This window comes from Lynx rufus, unplaced genomic scaffold, assembly GCF_022079265.1.
Source record: "Lynx rufus isolate CCGP_SWC_20201006 ecotype Redwood Valley unplaced genomic scaffold, mLynRuf1.p SCAF_27, whole genome shotgun sequence".
Lineage (NCBI taxonomy): Eukaryota > Metazoa > Chordata > Mammalia > Carnivora > Felidae > Lynx > Lynx rufus.
Genome location: NW_025814842.1, coordinates 9091824 through 9108565, shown reverse-complemented (window position 1 = coordinate 9108565; position 16742 = coordinate 9091824). Strand labels below are relative to the sequence as shown.

The 16742-nt window shown below is 59.8% G+C and overlaps 1 protein-coding gene across 1 annotated transcript in view; it reads left to right on the top strand.

Moving 5' to 3' along the window:
* Nucleotides 1-16096, top strand: part of SRRM3 (serine/arginine repetitive matrix 3) — a 33930-nt gene extending 17834 nt beyond the window's left edge. Inside the window, exons 8-14 of the mRNA XM_047089433.1 lie at nucleotides 1303-1353; nucleotides 1820-1924; nucleotides 2278-2455; nucleotides 12423-12787; nucleotides 13648-13872; nucleotides 13963-14100; nucleotides 15789-16096. Coding sequence (XP_046945389.1) covers nucleotides 1303-1353; nucleotides 1820-1924; nucleotides 2278-2455; nucleotides 12423-12787; nucleotides 13648-13872; nucleotides 13963-14100; nucleotides 15789-16017 — 1291 coding nt within the window. The 3' untranslated portion in view covers nucleotides 16018-16096. The remainder of the gene's footprint in view (nucleotides 1-1302; nucleotides 1354-1819; nucleotides 1925-2277; nucleotides 2456-12422; nucleotides 12788-13647; nucleotides 13873-13962; nucleotides 14101-15788) is intronic.
* Nucleotides 16097-16742: the final 646 nt, after the last annotated feature.

Sequence of the window (16742 nt, the reverse complement as noted above, 5' to 3'; positions counted from 1 at the left end):
GAGGCTGGAGTGGGGAAAGTAGAGAACTCAGCATGGAGGGAAGGAAGATGTAAGGTCGTCCCAGCCCCAGGGTGGGCATGAGGGCCAGAGGACCTCCCAGCAGCCCTGAAGAGGGACAGAATCCCCAGTCTCATTCCTGCAGTGGGAATTCGCCGAGGGTCATTTGCCAGGTGGGGTAGGAGCCTAAATAAATAATCCTGAATCTCTAATTTCCCCAATTTCCCATCTTCCCTTCCTCTCTTCCCCACTTCTCAGGGGCCAGTATGGGCCCCTACTGCCCCCTAGTGGTCACCATCCATCTGCACAGATCCTCTGGCCAGCTCCCAGGAGTCCTGGGAAGGACCTAGAGACGACCTAGGGCTAGAGCAGCTCCAGGTGGGGAGACTGAAGCCCAAAGCAAGCAACATGGGTCCTAGAACTAAAATCTTTGGCCTCCTGGGCCTGCCCCCACCCACTCTGCTCCTGTGAGAAACACATCCCAGTTTTTTCTTAGCATCACTTCATGTTTGGTCGGAAAGAGGCATCTGTTCAGGAGTAGAAGCATCCAGCTGGAAATCTGGTGGCATCAGGGAGGGTGGGGCTAAGAGATCTACAGGGTCCAGGGGTGCAGTGAGACCTTAGACACCTACTAGGAAACTTTTCAATCCTTTTGTCAAAGGTAGAAGGAGAACACTGTGGGGCCTGGCCCAGGGAGCTGGATGAGATGGGACTGTAGGGAGCAGGACTGGGTGGGATGGAAAGCTTTGGGAACAGCCCTTGATGAGACTCCAGAGGACTCAAATGCAGGGAGATCATGCCCAAGGGAAAGCATTTCTTTCCTAAACCCCCGGGGAGCTGGCCCAGAGTAGGGCCACTCTCTGAGGGGGCAGAGAGGCAGGAAGACTGGGCTCGGCCCTAGAGAGCCCCATCTGAGGGGACCTGGGAACAGGGGACACAAATGAGGTGTGGAAGGGCCACCCCCACCACCATGACTCATAGAGGGGCCTGTCCTGAGACCAATTCCAGAAGGAAAGGACAAGTCAGCCTTCTGGGGTGGTGGACACATCACTAATGGCACCCCCAGGAGGAGCAGGACTCCGGCCCAGATGGGCAGTGATCCTGGGAGAAGGAAGGAAGGAGGCTTGGCTGTGTGAAAAGGAACCAAAGCAGTGAGGTGGGATGAGCGAGTCCACACCAGCCGGGGTAGGGGTGGGGGGCTCAGATTCCAGACAGGAACAAATCTCAGCTCCCTCAGCTCCCTACCTGGGCACACCCCCTGCTGGGCTCAGGCCGAGCTGTCCCCTCAGCCTCTGCTTTCTGCAGATCTCGAAGCCCCAAGAGCAAAAGGAAAGAGAAGAACAAAGAGAGGAAGAGGTGAGAACCTGTCACCATTCTCTAGCTCCTCCGCCTCCCTCCACTCTTCCCCCACTCCGGCAAACCTGGCCTTCTAGAAGCACGGAATTGGGCCCTTGGAGATAGTTCGTTTGGTCCCCATTGCCCAGATGGAAAAATTCCCACCCAGAGAGGAAGCCAAGAGCCCCTGTGTGTCAGTGGCAGAGCCAGAACTGGAACGGGGGCCTCTTGCCTCCCAGTCCTGGGTTCTTTCAGACTCTGTCTTTGTTACTCCCCGCGTCCCTCACCCCCTAGTCACAAGAGCACCAGCTGAGGAGCCAGTGAGGTCTTGGGGGTCCGGGCTGTCTGGAGAAGAGGGTGCTTTCTCCTAATTCCCACAAATGACCCACAGGGACTAGAGAGGCTATTTCTGTAGGGCACTATAGGGGGCGGGGTCCCCCGTGGGGCAGTCAGGCGGAACTTAGGTACTGGCTGGTTTCTCTCCCAGGCCACACGCGGAGTCCCCAGGTCGGAGGCCCCGTCGCCACAGCAGCGGCAGCTCCCAGAGCCCCTCCCTCTCCTCCCACTACAGCGATTCCAGATCACCCAGCAGGTAGGTCCTGGGCCCCTTCGAAACGCTCCAGAGGACGTTCAGCTCGGTTCAGCTCTGCTGGGGGGTGGGGAGTTGCAGATCGAACCCTCCCAAGGGCTGGGGAAGAGGCTGGTGGGCAGAAGAGCAGTTGGTGGGTGGAAGTCTACCAGGAGGGTGCAGGTGCCCACCCCCCTGCAAATGGGCGAGGAAGAGCTTCCGGCCGCGGCTCTCGGAAGTCGAGGCAATAGGTGGGCCAGGGCCTTGCTCTCTAAATGCAAGTGAGAGGCAGGGGAAGGGGCAGCGGTTCCGCTCGCAGAGGGGGCGGTCCCACGCCGGCTGCCCGCCACGTCCCCTCCCCACGCCCCACCCCCCAGGCTGAGCCCCAAGCACCGAGATGACGGGCGGAAGACGGGCAGCCAGCGGTCCAGCGGGAGCCGGTCGCCTTCCCCGTCCGGCGGCAGCGGGTGGGGGTCGCCCCAGCAGAACGGCGGCAACAGACAGCGGAGCGGAGCGCACGGGGGCCGCCCCGGCTCGGCGCACAGCCCGCCAGATGTACGTACGCTTCGCTTTGCGGAGGGTTCCCGCGCCGTGCGGGCTGCGCCGCGCTGGGTGGGGTGTCACCGCCGGGCGGGGCGCGGTGAGTGTGTAAATGGGGGAGGGAGGCGCCGCTTCCCCCTCCCGGCTCGGGAGCGGCCTGGAATGCTTGGTTGTTGCGCCCACCCGGCCCTAGTGTCGGGGCGAGGGGGGCCTGCAGGCTTGGGCCACCCTTGAGCTTGGCAAACTGATGGCCAGAGGGGGTTGACCACTGGGACTCCCAGCCAGTTGGGTAGAGAGCTGAGGAGAATCCGGGGTCTCCTGCCTCCCTCTCTCCAGGCATATTGGGGTGGGAGGGGTATGGACAATGCTAGGGGTCGCAGTCAGGAACCGGATTCAGAGACGGGGTCTCCCCTGGGCACCACTTAGGCCCTGAGCCTCCCTCTCCCCCTCCAAGCGCCCTCCCTCCCTCAACCCTCTCACTGGCCCCTCCCTCTCCCTCGAAGCCCTCCTCTTTCTCTGTCCACCGAGCTGCATTTCTAAAGTCCCTTTTCCAAGGAGAGTGTGTCCTTTCCCCCAGGGACTGGCTGCCCACGTGTGGACAGATGTCTCAAACCTGCAGGCGCCCTTGTTCCCCGTGTTCCAACCTTCCTAAAGCACCTGCCAGTGTCCCCATTGCTCCCTCAGAGACTCCACACCAACACCTCCCAAAAACTGTTCCCACCCATCCTCCAAGAGGGGCCAGGACTCCTTGAGACCCACAAGCAGCTGTGGCGATGGCAGGGGCTGGCAGAACAGACCGGCTTCTCGGCCTTTCCCAGGTGGAGGGGCTAGGCTGGGCTGGGAAGGGGGCGTTCTCCCAAGCCCCAGGGGAGCCCCACATCCCCTTGTATCCGTTGATCTCAGGGAGACGGGGCGGCAGTACTGGCAGGGGCACTGGGTGGGCAGGGGGACTTGGGGTGGACAGGCCTGCAGGTGTCCCCACCCCAGACCCTAAGGCTGCCTCCCAGCAGGGAGGGTGGGGGCTGCCCCTCCCCAGACCTCCGGTCTCAGCAGCAAATATGTCCGTGTTGGTCAGTTTCATTTTGATTTTTGGCTGTTTCCTTCACTCCCTTTATTTTCTCAAACACCCTTACCGCCAAGGCCTTAGTGAGGAAAGCCAAAGGCAGCAGACAAAAGGCTCTTGGCGTCAAGGTTAATTTTTGTTTAAGGACGTTACCTGTTTCGGGACTGCCCCACTTGGACAGGGTGCCAGGCTCCTGAGCTCCCAAGGGCCTGGCTGGGCCACATAGGGAGGATCACACCAGTGTACCTGGATCTGTCCTGGGGGTGGAAGAGGACACACAAAGGTAGCTGAAGGCAGCCAGGACAGAGACGGTGGACAAACTCAGAAGAGAGTGTGACCATCCCCCCACCACCATGGGCACAGAGCCCCCAAATACCTTCTCAGGGGAGCTTCTCATCCTCCTGGAAAGGCACAGAACGAAGCCAGGGCCAAAAGGAGGCTCCATCCCACTTCTGGTCCCCTCCCCTCCCTGAGCAGTAGGCCACCAAGAGCCCTGGACACGTACAGACAAAATGGCCACAGCAACGAAGTAGACCCCAGGACAGAGCAACCAGGGAAGAGGGTGTAGCCTCCAGCCTTGGGGAGGGTGCCCTGTCGGCCGCACCCAAATCTTGACTGCCTCCCAGAATGGGATTCCATTTTGACATTGCTCCGGGAGCCTCCTGGGAGACGGCACTCTGTTACCCCTTTCACAAAGCATGTTCCCCAAATCCTCTCCCTTCCCTCGGGCCCTGCGAGATCTGGGACCTCAGGACATCCAGGCCTCTCACCTGCACCCTTCCAGGGAGGTGAGATGGGGGCGGGGGTGTGTGTGTGTGTGTGGAGACTTTGCCAGTCACCAAAAATGTCTTTGGGGACAAGTACTGGGGGGCGGGGGTATTCTTGGACGCTACCTTAAAAAAAAAAAAAAAAAGAGAGAGAACAAACGGAAAAAAAGAAAAGCTCACCATTTTTAACCCCGTCTATGTTTTTGCTTGTTTTTTTAGCCTCCCATTTGAACCGTGGTAATATTGTGATTCCATTTTCCTGTTCAGTTGGCAAGGGAAGAGGGTGGGGAAGTTTATGTAACTTTTTCCTGTTTTGTTTTTGTTTGTATTTTCTTTCTTTTTTTCTTTCTTTTTTTTTTTTTCCTTTGGTAATGTACAGAAATGCAAACTATCTCTCTGGTTGTTTTTTTCTTTTTTTCTATCTTCTATGTTGCTCTAGAATTTTGCTTTTGTGCGTGTTACTGTGGGAGCCTCTCCTCCTAATGCAGAGATGGGTCCTGAATCTCAAGTGAACATTGACCATATACATATGTCTTTATACTTATTCTTTTTCCCTTTGTAACCAGAATTTAAAAGGGAAGATAACTCTTAAAAAATGACTCCCACGCCAGCAGCCCCTGCGAAATCTGCAGCGGCAGCCAATCAACTCCTCAACCCCAGGGCATGTGCTGGAAATGCCTCAGCTTTTAAATGAACAGAAGTGGCCCCCACCGTTCTTCCGTGTCCCTGTCTCTAAGGAACGTTGGAGGGAAGCTGGGAGACGGGAGGAAGAGAGATATTTCCCAGGTCACCGGAGGAACATCCAGGGGCAGTGAGCACCCTATGGCTCCCCAGTTCCTTCTAGTATAAGATGGCTGGGGGAGACAGGGACAGGCTGCACAAGGCCTTCAGTGCCAGGCCCCAGATCCTAGAGGAGGGAGCTGTCCACACCTGTAGCCCAGGTGAGGGCTTCAGAGCCGGACATTCCCAGGCAAGACAAAAATCCTCATCTTGAGACAAAGGCCAGCTGGGTGCTGGCTCCCGCCACGGCTCTCTTGTTGTCCCGTCCCAGGTCAGGATTAAACCCCCAAAGGGATTTCTGGGTTCTGCTATTTACTGCCAGGAGCTCAGAGAGGTCAAGTGACCGGCTCAAGGTCACACAGCTTTTTAGAGGTAGATCCAAAAGGAGACTCCAGCCCCCTCACCTCGAGACCACCAGCCAGTGGAGAGAGTGGCCAGTGGAAAAGCACACTCTGGGAGCCCTGAGTAAGGGGAGGAGGGCTTGGAGGTGGGTGCTGGTTGTCTCAGCTCCTGCCTTCCCCCTGGGGACCCCTTCAGATGTCCACGGCACACTCCCAGCTCTCAATTCCCTGGCACTGGGGCCCACCCACACAGAGACCAGGGAATAGGTGGGCCCAGCATTAAGCAAACCCAACTCTATAAAACTGTCACCTCAGTGACTCAGAAACCCTAAGCCCTCACAGTTCACACACGTATGGGGACAGAAATAGTGAGGCAGAGAGGGAAGGGGGCTGCTCGTGGTCACGTGATTTGGCGATGGAGAAGTAAGATGCTGAGCCCAAGTGCCAGAAAAGGTGTGAGGTGTTTAAGGACTTAGAAGGAGGGCCCCCTGCCTTGGCTCCACCTGTCCCTGGCATTGGAAGTGTCAAGGGAAGCCTCTCCATTTGGTGAGGGTGACAGAGAAGGTTCCTGAGCCAGGCCCCCAGGCTCTCTCTGGCCTCCGCCTCTGGCTCAAATTTCATCACGAAATGGGCAGCCTAGGGTGACCCAAGAAGAGGTGTCCGTCACCTGCTCCACCCCGGCCCCCCGCTCCTGCCCCCAGGAAAGAGCAGTAACCACAGCTGGGGGGGGGCAGTCAGACTAGGAAGCGGCATCTTGGCATTTCTCCCAGGCCGAAGCCAGAAGGCAGGAGGGATGGGTTTTGCTAAAATGACGCCTAAGCAGAGGGGGGAAAGCAGTTGACCTGAGGCAGGATCAGGCCTCCAAACTGAATCTGTGGTTGCCTTCCCTTTTAAATGCACTGATCCCTTCACCCCATCTGTCCACTCTGCCTCATTGTAATAGCTTCTCTCTCTTTGTTCTGTCTGGGCCCGCCTCTCTCTATTTCCCTGCCTGTCTGTTTCCTTCTGCCTTTGTTTCCCTCTCTCTCTGCATCTCTCTGTCTCTGTCTCTCTCTCCATCTCTCCCCCCACATGGGCCTCTCTCCCCCTGCTGCCAGCCCCTCCTGAGCCCACCCTCTGGTTCTGCTTCTATCCGCCGCTTCCTGCATGCCCTCTGGAGGTTTTCTGTTGTTTAAAGAGTTAAGGAAAGCTTGGCTATTGGAGCCTGCGGGTTTAAACACAAAAAGAAAAAAACAAAAAGAGCAGACCAAAATGGCTGGGCAGGAGCCCCCTCCCACCCCTGGGACTAGACCGAAAGCCACCCTGGCCGCACATGCAGGTGCCAGTTCCCAAGGGGGAGCACAGCTTAGAGTCACCGTCTTCCCCCCCACCTTCTGCATTCCCAATGCGGAGATCTTCTTTTCTTTTTTATTATTGCATTCCTGTCCCTGACCACTGAGAAGGTAGGTATCCCGGCCCCGCTGTGCGCCCCGCTCGCTCCCATCTCCAGATAAGCCCCCTGCCACTCTGCTTGGTTTGAATGTGGTTTTCTTTCTCTCTCTTTCTCTCGATCTCGCTCTGGTTGGTTTTCTCTCCTTCCCTTTTCTTTCTTTATTTTAGTGACTCCTCATTTGTAACTTGCATTTTTTTTCTCCAAATGAGCTACGTACGAAAGCTGTGTTTCCTGGTTTGTCGTTTGGTTTTCTTGACTTTCCCCGACAACTTTTCTGGTTCATTTCCCCCCTCCTTTCCACCTTCCCTGCTCCTTCTTCTTCCTCTCCGACCCCACCTCCACCCCCACCCCTCCAAGCCCCGTCCCCCCCACGCCCTCTCTTTCTCATTTTGTTGTCCGAATGCATTTCTGTGTGGTTAGCATTTCCAAGTTTGTGTTCTCCTCCTGAACTGTATGCTGCGGTTGAGCCAATTTGATTTCTGTTGTCTGGAGTAGCTGCTAAGCCCCCCACCCCTCACCCCTGCCAGCCCCCGGGGCCCGTTTTGGCACTAAGCAGTGGTGGAGGAGCGTGTGCTGGCCTCTTGGCCTCCAGGTCCTGGAAGAAGTTCTGGCTGAGGCCAAACCTGAGGAAGGAGCCCTGCCCCACCCTCCAGGGCCTGCTGGGCTCCCAAGGGTCCTGCCCTGGTGGCAGCTGGAGCTTTCAGGCAGGACCTACAGACTCTGGGGCAGCAGCTGGCACCAGGGCTGAACCTCACAGCTCCATCTTTTGGGTGTAATGGTCGTTGAACTTCAGGGGCCCAGTGAGCTGGCACTGGGCTCAGAGGGCCTACTTAGTATAAGTTTCAGTGGGGCAATTTGGGGGATGAAGGGGACTCTCAGCTCACCCTCCCCCCTGCCTGGACCGCTACTCAGCTCAGACAGGTCTCCCTCTGCCCCCAGCATCGTTCCATCTTCTGAATTTGAGTTTAATGTGCAGAATGATTCGGAAAGGACAGTCAGTGAGAGCCGGGGTTCCCCGAGGTGTTGGAGCGGAACCGAGCTTAGGTCCTGAGACTTGCGACTCCCAGGCCAGTGCCCAATCCAGCCACGTTGGGGGTAGGTCCTCGGACCCCACCGCCCACCCCAGCTCTTTAAACTGTTTCCTGTCCCACCTGGGAGTAGCTGCAGAAGTTAGACATCCCAGCCCTTGTGAGGCATCAGCGGACCTCCGTCCTCAGCTCTGGAAAGAGAAAGTCCGCTCTTCACCCTCCTCGCCCACCCCACCCCCCGCTCCCCTATGTTGACCCCAGGGGCAGGTTGTGAGGAGCTCACCCACTCAGAATATTGCTCGGCTGTGAGTGGTGTTGGGAGGGCAGACAGGAAGTTGTTCAGGGAGAGAGAAATCACTCTGGGTCCCACGGGGAGACTGTCCCAGCCCGATGGGAGGAGTAGAGGACCTGATGTGACCAGGGACCCAGAAACGGGATCGCCACATGCTGAGCTAGAGGGGGTAGTTAGCTGAGCCCTGGGGGAGAGGGGGTGGAGCATCTCAGATGCTCACTGTTCTCATCCTTAAGAATCCCGGGATGGGGCTGGCACATCATCTTTTGCCTTACTCTTTTCCATTGCCTTTTCCCTCCAAACATTTCTTATGTAAGCTAAAGAGAAGGTATCAGAGAGCAGGTGGTACGAAGGAGCAGAGGGGCTCCTGGAAGCCTGGAAGCCGGGCTCAGAGACAGGCGAGGTCCTCTGTGTTCACTGACTCATTCACTCACACACACACACTCAGCCAGCATCCGCTGGGCCCTCCTCGGTGCCAGGTCCGTGCCTGGGTTTGAGGGAACTGGTTTGCGGCCCCCACCTGTCAGGCTGGGGCACTGACAAAGGTCACTCAGAACAATTAGAGGGGAAAAGCCGAGCCAACAGGTGGGGAACTCTGCTCACCACAGTAGGCCTCACAGCCCTGCACAGTCCATACTGAGAGAAGACCCAAGGGTCTGTGGGATCACAGAGGAATGCACCTGTTTCAGGGTGAGGGTCAGGGGAGGCTTCCTGGAGGAGGTGGTCTTGATTGAGCACAGGGCCCATAGCCATTAGCCAGGCTGTGAGGGGGTGGTGAGGGGCAGGGAAGGGGAAGAGGGAACAGGAGTCACAAAGAGCAGGCTTCTGGAGGAGATGTTTGGAGGTCCCTGGCCACAACAGTCCCGTCTGGCTATGAAATCCCATGGTGTCTGGACTGATTTCTCCCTCAGTTCCTGGGAAAAATGAGACCCGGCCAAGCCGAGGAGGGGGCTCTCACTCTGGCGGGACCATGGCGACCCTTTCTCCAGGGAGGTATGGGTGGATAAGAATGTGAGATTGGCCCAAGGAGTCTTCCCCCAGGGAAGGTGCCGTCTGCCACCCTGCCCAGCAGCGCCTTCGTCCCGTCCTCTGCCATCCTGGCACGTGGCCATGCCCAGACCTTCCTGCGCTGCTCTGACCCCGTTCATCCGTGAGGGGACTGTGAGTCACTTGTGCTCTGAAAAGAACCTTTCGACTCCTACACAGGCGCCTCCCCCAGCAAAGACCCCAGTTATCCCCACTTTATCGATGGGGAAACTGAGGCCCCCAGAGTTCGATCACAGCAAACTCATATCAGGGCTGATTCCAGGTGTGCCACTTTTCCACTTACCATCATCTTAAGCTATGGCATTTGGCTTGGAGGAGGGGAGAGGGAGGAGGACTTGACTTCAAGGCACGCCAGGCAGGAAGCTTCCAGATAAGCACAGAGGTTTGGGCCTCAGTGGTTGCGGGCAGCAATGTGATGCAGGTGGGCATCCACCCAACCCAGACCCTTTTTGCTCCTAACAGTCCCACCACACGCCCAGCCCAACAGTGGGAAGTAGAGAGGACCCCTCCCCCCCCCAGTGTCTGTGGGAAGGAACACTGGGGCCTTCAGTCTCCTTCCCCCACTGCTGGCCTGTCTCCTGGAGTCAGAGAAGCTGGCTCAGATCCAGAGTCTAAGCTGGAGCCAGGGTTCATGGCCAGGTCTTGACCCCCATGTTTACTATTCTGCCCGCTTGCCTGGCTGCACCCCCCCCTCATCAGAATAGCAAGCAAAGGCTTCTTTAGGGTGGGGTCCAGCGTTTCCTGGGTTTGGGTACTATGCCTTGGCCACCAGGACCCCCACTCCCCTGCCTGGGATCTGTTCACTTTCCACTCTCAGACAACCCAGGAGACAGGAAAGAACTTGGAAACGTGAAGATTCTGGAGATTTTTCTCATTTGCCTCCTCCGGGGGCTTGGGAGCTGTAGGCACTGGCCACCCGCTGGGGTGCAGGGGATATGTGTTAGGAGAGCCAAGTGTCTCCTGGTAATGTCTCTTGACTTTGGAGCTGCCATCTCAGAGGGGCCATGGCTCCTAGCCCAGGATGAGAGGGGAGCTGGTCATCAGGAGAGCTGGGGTGCTCAGATATCCACCCTGCCCACCTATGCCTGCCTGAGCCCCAAAGGGAGACACCAGGCTCTCCCAGGAGGCCTTTACGGCCCATTTGACTCTGGACAGCTGCTCTCACCTGCTATGGCTAGTGTTCATTGGCTGCTTCAGCCACCAATCAGAGCTGGCTGTGCCTTTCCTCCCATGGGACCGACTTCTTGGCTCTGCCTCCAAGCCCTGGCTGGATCCAGGCTTGCACGGAAGGGCCTGGGCACCACCCCGCCTCCTGTAGGAAGCACAGGCCATGCCAAGGAAACCACGCTCCCTTCAGTCTCTGGCAGCAAGGTGCCCTGAGGGTGGTAGGTAGCTGGTTTTGTTCTCCCATCCCAGGACCCTGCCAAAAAAGCTTGGCCTAGACCCTGCCCCTCTTTTAGTACTACCTGGTTTGGCCCCGACCCTTGTAATGATTCCTTCTTCAGCAACGGCATTGAGGCCCTACTAAATGCCAAGTTCTGCGATAAAAACTGAGGTTACGGAGCTGAATCCAACCAAAAATTTCTGCCCTGGAGGTGCTTCGAAGTCAAGTTGGTGCTGGTGGTTGGGGGTGGGGTAGACAAGTGGAACCAACTGTTACCAGATAGAAAGCTGGAAACCCGAGGACAAGAGGAGGGGTCTGTTCTGTGAGGGGAGGAGGATGGAGAGGGTGGTCAGGGGTACACAGAGAATCCTGGAGTATTTGCTCTGGTAGGGACATCAGGAAGCAGAGCCCAACCCTCTCGTTTTGGGGATGGGGAAACTGAGGCCCAGAGTGGGGAAGTGACTTAGCCAGGGTCACTCAGTGAGGCAGAGGCAGGCTCTCAGACCCCTGGTTGCCAGCTAGGGCCCTTTTGATGGTACCAGGCTCCCTTTCTGGTTTTCTGTACCCCAACCCTTGTGTCCTAACTGCACTTTTGGAAGAACATTGGACATCTCTATCCAGCAGTCACCCAAGAGGTGCCTGCTCAGGCCCGAGGAGCCGGGCGCGGCCAGTCCTTCCTCCAGAGGCGGTGTGGCCTCCTCTCGGCCTAGAATGGGGTGGTTGCGTTTTTTTTTTTCTCTCTCTCTCTATCTCTCTTGCATTTTTGTGAATCTAATGATGAACTTACGCTACCACACTTTTCCCTTCTCTTACACACCTTACCTACTAAAGGAGGAAGTGCCACTTTATTGGTAAGTGGACGTTAACCAAGAGGGACTTAAAAAAAAAAATCAGAACTTAAAAAAAAAAAAAAAAGGAAAGGAAAAGAAAAGAGAGAAACAGAAAGACAGTCGGGTGTTACTGACAGTTCCACAGGTCTCTGCAGGGCCGGAAAACAAAGAAAGAAAAATGTTAACAGAAAAAATGTCAGTTCCCCAGGAGTTCAGACATTGTTTTTGATTTTGGTATCTAATGACATTTGTGGATTTTGTTTTTTATTTCTGTTTTTCCTCCCTTTCTTCGGTTCAGTTTTGAGTTCAGTTGTCCCGCCCCGCCCCCACCCCCATCTGTGTGCCGTGTGCCCCTCCATCCCCTCACCCACCCCCCACGCGCTGGGGGGGCCTGGCCTGGGGGGCTGGCCCCGGCCCGGCCTCCCGGTGCCCGCCCTCTCTCTACTCTCTGCCGGGATCGTCCGTCCCATCGGGGGGCAATGCCAGCCCCCGTGCCCGTCCTGGAGCCCCCTCCGTTTCAGCCCCCCTCCCCCCACCGCTCCGTCCCTCTTGTGTTTTGCATGCCGAGAACCTTGCATGAGCTGCACTGTTGAGGCCAGAAGGTGGACACTCAGGAGAGGCAGAGGCAGGGCAGGCGCGGGGAACCGTGTGTGCGATGCTCCGGGACTGGCAGCCCCCGGCCTGGGCCCGGTGAAAGCCCCCTCTCCTTCTCTCCCCCCCCCCCACCCGCCCGCTCTCTCACCCTCGACCTCGCTCCTTCTCTTGGCCTGTCCTCTCTCTGTCTCTCCTCTGCTCTCTCTCTCTCCCCCCCTCCCCCCCGTCTCCGCCTTTTCTCTCTGCTTCTCTAACTTCCCCTGCTCCTTCGCCTCCTTCTCCTCCGCCTCCGCCTCTCTCTCTGCTCTGGACTCTCTCGACCTCCTCGGTTTCCTCTGTCTCTGCGGACATCTCTTCTGCCCCGTCTCTGCGCCCCCGTCCCCTCCACCCCCCTCCGTGCCCTCTCTGCCTCTCTCCCCGTCAGAAGCCCAGCTCGCCCTCGCCCAGGGCCCGCGACCAGGCGGAGGCCGGCGCAGCCACGCCGCCCGCGCGGGGCAAGGAGAGCCCGAGCCCGCGCTCGGCTCCGTCGTCGCAGGGCAGAGGAGGCCGCGCGGCGGGCGGGACGGCCAGGCGGCGGCGGCGGCGACGGCGGCGGCGGCGCTCCCGGTCCTCGGCGTCCGCGCCCCGCCGCAGGGGCCGCCGGCGCGCCCGGCCCGCGCCGCCCCGGGGTTCGTCGCGCTCGCTCAGCAGGGCCCGCTCCAGCAGCGACTCCGGCGGCGGCGGCGGCGGCGCCCCCGGCCCCGGGCCCGAGCCCGGCTCCGAGCGAGGCCACGGCGCGCACGGGAAACGGTGAGCGGTTCCCCTCCCCGCCCCGAGCGCTGCCCCGCCCCCGCGGAACACCTGCCCCCACCGGTCCCGTCCATCCCCGCGGAACACCCTTCCCCGCGCTCTCGCCCCTCCCTCCCCACAGAACAGCTTCCCCTCTCCACCGACCCCTCTCCCCCACCCCTCGGAACAGCTCCCCCCCCCACCCCCACCGGCCCCTCTGACCACTCTCCCTGCTCCCAAAGACCCCTTACCCCCCACCCACCGACTGTTCTCCCCACACTGACCGCTCTCCCTCCTTCTCATTAAGCTCCCCCTTCTGTGATCATTCCCCCCACCCACGGTGCAAACTCCCTTCCACTCTGCAATTCTCCCTCTCTGCAAACTGCCTCCCATTCTCCTTCCCCACTCACTGAGGTCCCCCCTCACTGATCGCTCTCTCCTCACACACGGAGCCCTTCCTTCCCCACACTGATCACTCTCCTACCCAACAGAGTTCCCCCCCCCGCCCCGCCCCACACCCAGGATTCTCCTCCCATCAGGGAGCTTTCTCTCTTCCCTCACTTGCCCGCCCCCACCGATCACTCTCCCTCCACACCAGGGAACACACTCTTCCACACTGATTTCACTCCCCACGCCCCTATCCCAGCCCTTTCCCTGCTCAGGCAACCTTCCCCCGCGCCACCAACTCACGCATCACCTCTTCCCGCTCACTAACCCTTCTCTCCTGCATAGAACTCCTCCCCCTACTGAATCCCTTTCCCTCCCCTGAGCCCACTTTGTCCCTAGCTGAGCCCCCTCCCTGTCACCCGCACCCTCTTCAACCCCCGCCCCCAGCCCACTTTCTCCCTAGCTAAGCCCCTGTCGCCGTGCCTCTCCTCCAGGACCAAGGAGCGGCCCCCGCGCGCTCGGCCGGCCAGCACCTCCCCGTCCCCGGGCGCGCACGGCAGGCACGGCGGCCCGGAGGGGAAGAGCTCGTCGCGCAGCCCGGGCCCCCACCCGCGCTCGTGGAGCTCCAGCCGCTCGCCCTCCAAGTCCCGCTCGCGCTCCGCGGAGAAGAGGACCCGCAGCCCCAGCCGCTCGCCGTCGCCCAAGAAAACCCTGGGCCGGTAAGTGCGGGCCCGGGGGTCCCCGCCGGGCGCTGGGGTGGCGGCGGGGCCGGGGCCGGGCCGCGTCGCTCACCTCGGCCGGGCCCGCAGGGACAAGGACGGCGAAGGCCGCGCGAGGCACGCCGAGGCCGAGGCCGCCCGCGCCCGGCGCCGCTCCCGCAGCTACTCGCCCATCCGCAAGCGGCGCCGGGACTCGCCCAGCTTCATGGAGCCGCGGCGCATCACCAGGTACGGAGGGGCCCCGGCCGGCCCGCTGGGGACCTCCAGGGGAACGGACTGAACCCGGTGCGGGAGGAGAGGTGTCGTTCTGGTGGGGGCGGGGGGGGGCGAGGGAGAGGCCCCTGGAGGAGGAGAGGGGCCAGAACTGGAGGTGCTGGGGAGGTGGGACTCAGAGGCAGGGGTCTGAAGGCCCACGGAGGGGAGGGGGCCGTGCGCTCGGGTCTGGGTAGGCAGCAGCAGGCATGGAGTTCAGCTCCGGAAGATTCCAGCCATCCCTCCTGGAGCCCCTCCCTCTCTCCTTCCTCCCCACATCCATCTCCTGGCAATGATGTCTCCTTTTCTCCTTCATCTCAAGGTCCAGCCTGCCGAGTGGCCTGTGGCCGGCCTGGGGGCCGAGGGGACCCCCTCCCCACAGGCTGCAGGGGAGATGCCCATGTGAGCTGATCTGGCTCTGTTCAGCTGTCATCTGTCTGCCTCTCCTTTTCTCACTAACCTCACCGCTCACCTCCCAGCCCCCTGGGGAATTTGGAGGAGGGGGCACCAGCGGCCTACCCTCTGGGGCAGCTGTGGGAGGTCCCATCCCTTCCACTGCCCCTCTCAGTCCTATGGGGCTGTGCAGAGGGTGTGGCTGATGTGACAGAAGCCCCATCAGAAAGCTTCTTTGGCCCAGACCGGTGGGCGTGGGCCTGGGCCTCCGGGTGAGATTATGGTCTGTGTTCGTGGAAATCACTCTGATAGCCCTAGACCCCTGACATGGGGTAGAGGGCTACAGGCAAAATTCTGAACCCAGCTCTGAGACTTTGCTGGGCAGCCTTGGGAGACCAGTGTGCCTCTCTGGGGCTCGGTTCTCATGTCTGAACAATAAGCAGGGCTCCCTGAGCATCTTTTCAGCTCTAACATGGACTGACTCTCTAACCAGCCCTTCCAAGTCCTTGGTGATCCAGATCGCCATACGCTGAGGGTCCTAAGACAGCTGGAGCCCTGCACCTTCCACCTGGCACCCACCTCGGCCCCTCTCCCGGGCTGCCTCCTCCTCCTTCCACTAACGTACCCGTTTTCTTCCTCAGAATTAACCCCACGCCATGGGGCACTGTTGCCCCCTTAACCACTCTCCTTTCTTTTCTCTGGGTCACAGCTTCCTGGCTTCAAACTAACTCCGGGCCGGCGGGAGGTAGCTGAGTGAGGAGAAGGGGCCGGCGGGACTGGGCTGGGCCATGGGCATGGGCATGGGCAGCGATGGCCGGGGGGTCTCCTCCTTGTTCCCTTGAAGTGACCTGAAAAACCAAATCCTTCGATTCTGTGAGGAAGAGAGAAGCAGGGCTGGGCTATATCCACAACGGTTCCCATGCACAGAAACCACTACTTAGCTTGGTTGACGCGAGTTGTCTATATTTAAAAGTTTCATTTATTCAACAAATTGTTGAGCGCCTACTCGGGTCAAGCAGAGACTGGGTCCCCTTTCCCTAAAGACAAGTGAGCAAAAAACAAAAGGTCCAACATGAAATTGGCAAGTGACCACCGACTGCCTGATCCTTTTGGGGTAGAGGGCACTCCAAGGCCAGAGCTCAGGGGAAACTGAGGCAGGAAAGCCCTGGCCACTGCTGGGGAAGCCCTGGCCTGAGTGAGGGGCCAAGCTAGAGCCTGGGGCAGAGCTCAGGGACCCGAATGGCCTGTAATCAGCTTTTCCCTCCTGGCAGTGCCCGAAAGCGTCCCATCCCCTACTACCGGCCCAGCCCCTCGTCCTCCTCCAGCTGCCTGAGCAGCGACTACTCAAGCCGGAGCCCCAGCCGCAGCCCCAGTCCCGGTCACAGCCACGGAAGCTACAGCAGCCGCAGCCGCGGGACCCGCAGCCGCACGCGCAGCCCCTCCCGGACCCCCAGTCCCAGCTACCACAGCCGGAGCAGCTCAGAGAGTGGGGGCTTCTGAGCCCGGACAGACCCAGCTTGGTGCCCCCTGGCATAGGGAGAGGCGAGGGGTCAGGCCCCAGGACCCGTGAGGGGGCCTGCACCCCACTGCTACAAGGGGGTCCCCGGGCCAGGGAAGACCTTGAGTGTGGGCGCCCTGCAGACAAGGAGGAGCTGGGTTCTGCTGCTTCTAGAGGGTCCCCACCCCCACCTCCTGCCTGCCCACCGTGTCCAGGGAACAAAGAGCCGTTGCGAACACAGGGATCGCCCTGTCCCCCTTCCTGCTTGATGCCAGCTCACCAGGCTGGGGACAGCTCGGTGGACCCAGGGACACCTCGGAAGGTGCCAGACCTGGAAGCCTCCCGCACCCACTCCACAGGGCCCTCGGCTCCTTTCTGTCAACGCGCAGACGAGGAGGTGGGATGGCAGGCAGGATCTAAGTTAGACAGAAGGAAGAACGACCTAACCCTTGGTGCATCACCATCCAAGCTGGGGAGCGGCTTCCTTCTGAGCTGGCTGCAGGATCCTGGCTGATGGCTGGAGGCTGGCCCCACAGCCTCCCCCGACCCCTCCCCTGGCCCAGGAGGACCCAGACTAGGTGGGCCCCTAAGCCCCAGCCTGAGGAGCCGGGGAGCTTACTCTTGGTCCCACCTCTCCCTTCCAGGCCAGGCTCTCCCCTTCGGCCCTCACCCCATGCCCGGGGCCAAGGCCGCAGCAGCAGCCAGGCCTTCTGCATGACAAGAGATG